Below are 3,441 nucleotides of genomic sequence, written 5' to 3' on the forward strand. Positions count from 1 at the left end.
TACACATCAGTGGGGACTGTCTACTACACTGTGATATAGATGTACCTACACATCAGTGGGGACTGTCTACTACACTGTGATATAGATGTACCTACACAACAGTGGGGGTCGTGTATTGTATTTATCATTGGCAAACATCCTAATATAGCGTTCGAACTGATGACTTGTGCTGTTTCAACAGAGAACAAATATATATCATTGTGAAGCCAATGTCTTTCCAGCGCGTTGAAGAACACTACTTGGGTGGGACAATGGGTCATGGTCATGGGTACATCTGGGGTAGATCTTATTATTTAAGAAAGGACACAGTGATGTTGAATTATTCCAGTGCTAGATAGTTATTTCAAGACGCATTATAAAATCGATATATTAAACAAATAGAAGGAATATTCAAATATTTGTCCAAAACTGAAAAAAGAAAGAACAGAACGGACGTAAACCAAAAGAAAAAAGCTTAAGATGTTTATTCGTGCACAATAACAGGTCTTCGACTGGTGTTACTAAGTATTTAGTCTCCCCGGGAGCCGACCAACGGGTAGTAGATACCACGTGTACAGTACTGGGATCGAACCGGGATCCCAGGTTCACTTCCCATGGGAACGAACTCTGGGATCGAACCTGGATTCCCAGGTTCGATAACTCGAGTGCTGTTCTAGACATATACTTTTTTTAATCTGAACAGAAATAATAAGTCTCTGTTTTTGACATTCTGAAGCTGTAACGAATTCGTTTTGTTTTAGAAAGCAGGATGAGACCTCGACACTTTAAGGGTTAACACATGTGACGTGGTATCACACACTATAGATTATGTGATTGAAATATCATTTTACCGCCATATTTGAGCCTGTTTTAAAATGTTGCATCCGTGCGCACCTCTGTTACTAGTACCCATTTACACTAATTCATAGATGTTCTCAACATTTCAATGTTCATATTGAGGAAAAGGTCCAAGCTTTCCTTTACTACCATGTGTTTATATAATCATACGAACAATGATTAAAACAACATTTCAAAAATTATAATTCTTATCGAGACAGTTCAAACAAATTTTGAAGTATATATAAACACATATATGAACCAATTTCAAATTGTCTTCTGTTTAACTATTACGACAAACATATAAACATGTTCAGCTATTAATCACGTGACTCGCGCATTCGTAACTCGAACTGTGACACACCGAACTATTATAGAATTTGACTCTCGTAATCATTTCTAAGTATCTTGTCTTTTCCATCAGTTTCCTTATTTTCCATCTACAACAACACTACAGCATTCTCTTGTATTAACAATCCCTAAGTAATTAGCGAACATGTCTTATCTACTTACAGAATTCCGGCCCAGTGGTCCAGGTCCAGCCTACAATTTAGACGGTGATCTGACACACAGAGGTCGTGTGACTGGGTCCTCCTACAGCCTGGGAGGAAGGCCAAAGACGCCGAGTAAGTGTAAGGGCGAAATCGATAAAATTTCGGGGAACAATAATGCTGGGTAATATTTTTAAAGTCAAGGTTTACCTGGAATGATGGTGTTTTTTTTTTTTTATTTGTTTTACAGAGCGACGTGACGTCAGTCCTGGCCCCGCGGCTTACAACACCGACAAGGCCCCACTCTGGGAGAAGAACTCTCCCAAGTACAGCCTGAGTCCCCGGACTTCTCCCAGACGTATCGATGTCACCCCTTCCCCCGGAGCATATTCCCTCCCCTCTATGATAGGACCTAGGGTCCCTGACAGGCAGGGAGGACCAGCTTCAAGTATACTAGGAAAAAACTCATATGGAGGATTTTCATCTGACTGGGCAAAATCGCCCGGTCCGGCTACATACGGGGCATATGATCCCGGTCTCACAAAGCACAGGGGACCTTCATATAGTCTAGGGGCGAAGGCGAAACCTATGCCCGACAAAGATAATTTCCCGGGACCCGGGAGATACAGCCCGGAAAAGGTGTCTGTCCACATGGAGAACAGTCCGCGGTATCCTATTGGTGTGCGCCACTCACAGTTCGCCATGCCCGTTATGCCTCTGGCCGATGTTCAGTGACCCTGTGGTGTTTTAATTGTCCTTATTTATTTTCCCTGACCTTGACATTTGACCAGCATCAGTGTTTTGGTTGGGGCGAGACGTTATTATATCAACAAGCAATCTGTGATACAAACATAGTCATTTATTACAACTCACGTGGAGAGGTTCCTGTGGTCGTGCTGCGCATGTCCTTATCGAGAGGATACTCGTCATATCTGCGCATGTTCAGAAGCATTCAGCATGCAATGCCTATGACATAGTTAAACGTGACCGAAACCATCCTATATTGCTGACCGTGGTCCTCTCCTCATTCAGAATTTTTGGATCTGAAGGTGATTATTTCGGTCCAACCGCATGTTCGTATTAAAACTTACTCCCTCTACTGATCGTCAACAAAAGGGAACGTGTTTCTCAGTGTAGCCACAATGCCCATTACAGTTTACACTGGTGTGAACTCTGGATACAGTTGTGTACCTACATCACATGTAACAATCATTTCGTTATAATAAACCGAATATATTACGTAATTGTCGACGAGTCCTCTTCTTTGTTACAAATGCTGAGGTATGTAGCCTTAAGGTGAAGCTTAGTTGGTATATTCTTCCCGCTCATCTTTATGCGATTGACTGTCTTCTTTACATTTATCAGCGTTAATTATTTGTTCAAAAGGAATGTCTTTTGTGTAACAGGTGTTAGTGTTATTAGACCAAGTTGACGGTTTCGTTAGGTATACAAGTCATACTATGTAGGTAATCTACATGTGCACGTGAAGCTACAGTGAACGGAAGCACTGAAGTGTACCACTGCAAAAACCAACACCGAAAGAATATTTGAAAGAAATCACAAAAATTAGATTATCTTCTCATAACTTTATTGTAGAAAAAGGGCGATATCAAAACATTGAGCGGAATCGCCGATTGTGTAATTTATGTAATTTAGATGATGTTTAAAATGAGTTTCGTTTTATTCTTAAATGCCCTTGTTATTCTGTTTTGCGAGCAAACTTTCGGGAAATCGTATTACATTAAAAAGTCAAGCATGTTTGAATTGATAGGGCTACTAAAAAAATACAAAAGAAATAACGAATTTAGGGAAATATAAAAAAAATGAAAATTCGAGAATAACTAAATTATCATAAATAGCTTAGTCGCACTCTCCAAACCTACTGTTTCTATTTGTAATTGTGTTGTGAGTGTTTGTAATGTTGTGTAATGTTATTTTTTATTTTGCGCTGTAAATATTGCACTTTTGTTACTTGTAACTGATGAGTCGAAAGTCTCAACGTAATAAAGAGCCGTTAGAGGTGGCTAATAGTGGGCCCCTTGAACAATCGAGGGTTATAGTTTAAATTCTGAATAGGGGATACCGAAGAACCAAAAATAAATCTTCTACACCCCCACCCCCATCCCGCACCCCA

General features: G+C 40.1%; 1 protein-coding gene across 1 annotated transcript in view; it reads left to right on the top strand.

The window, feature by feature from the left end:
* LOC110441131 (outer dense fiber protein 3-like) overlaps positions 1–2,551 on the top strand; it is a gene marked incomplete at its 5' end in the record, with an annotated part of 8,553 nt that extends 6,002 nt beyond the window's left edge. Inside the window, 2 exons of the mRNA XM_021484229.1 lie at positions 1,332–1,442; positions 1,558–2,551. Of these exons, the coding sequence (XP_021339904.1) occupies positions 1,332–1,442; positions 1,558–2,042 (596 nt within the window). The remainder of the gene's footprint in view (positions 1–1,331; positions 1,443–1,557) is intronic.
* Between the last annotated feature and the right edge of the window lie 890 nt (positions 2,552–3,441).

This window comes from Mizuhopecten yessoensis, unplaced genomic scaffold (assembly GCF_002113885.1).
Source record: "Mizuhopecten yessoensis strain PY_sf001 unplaced genomic scaffold, ASM211388v2 scaffold715559, whole genome shotgun sequence".
NCBI lineage: Eukaryota > Metazoa > Mollusca > Bivalvia > Pectinida > Pectinidae > Mizuhopecten > Mizuhopecten yessoensis.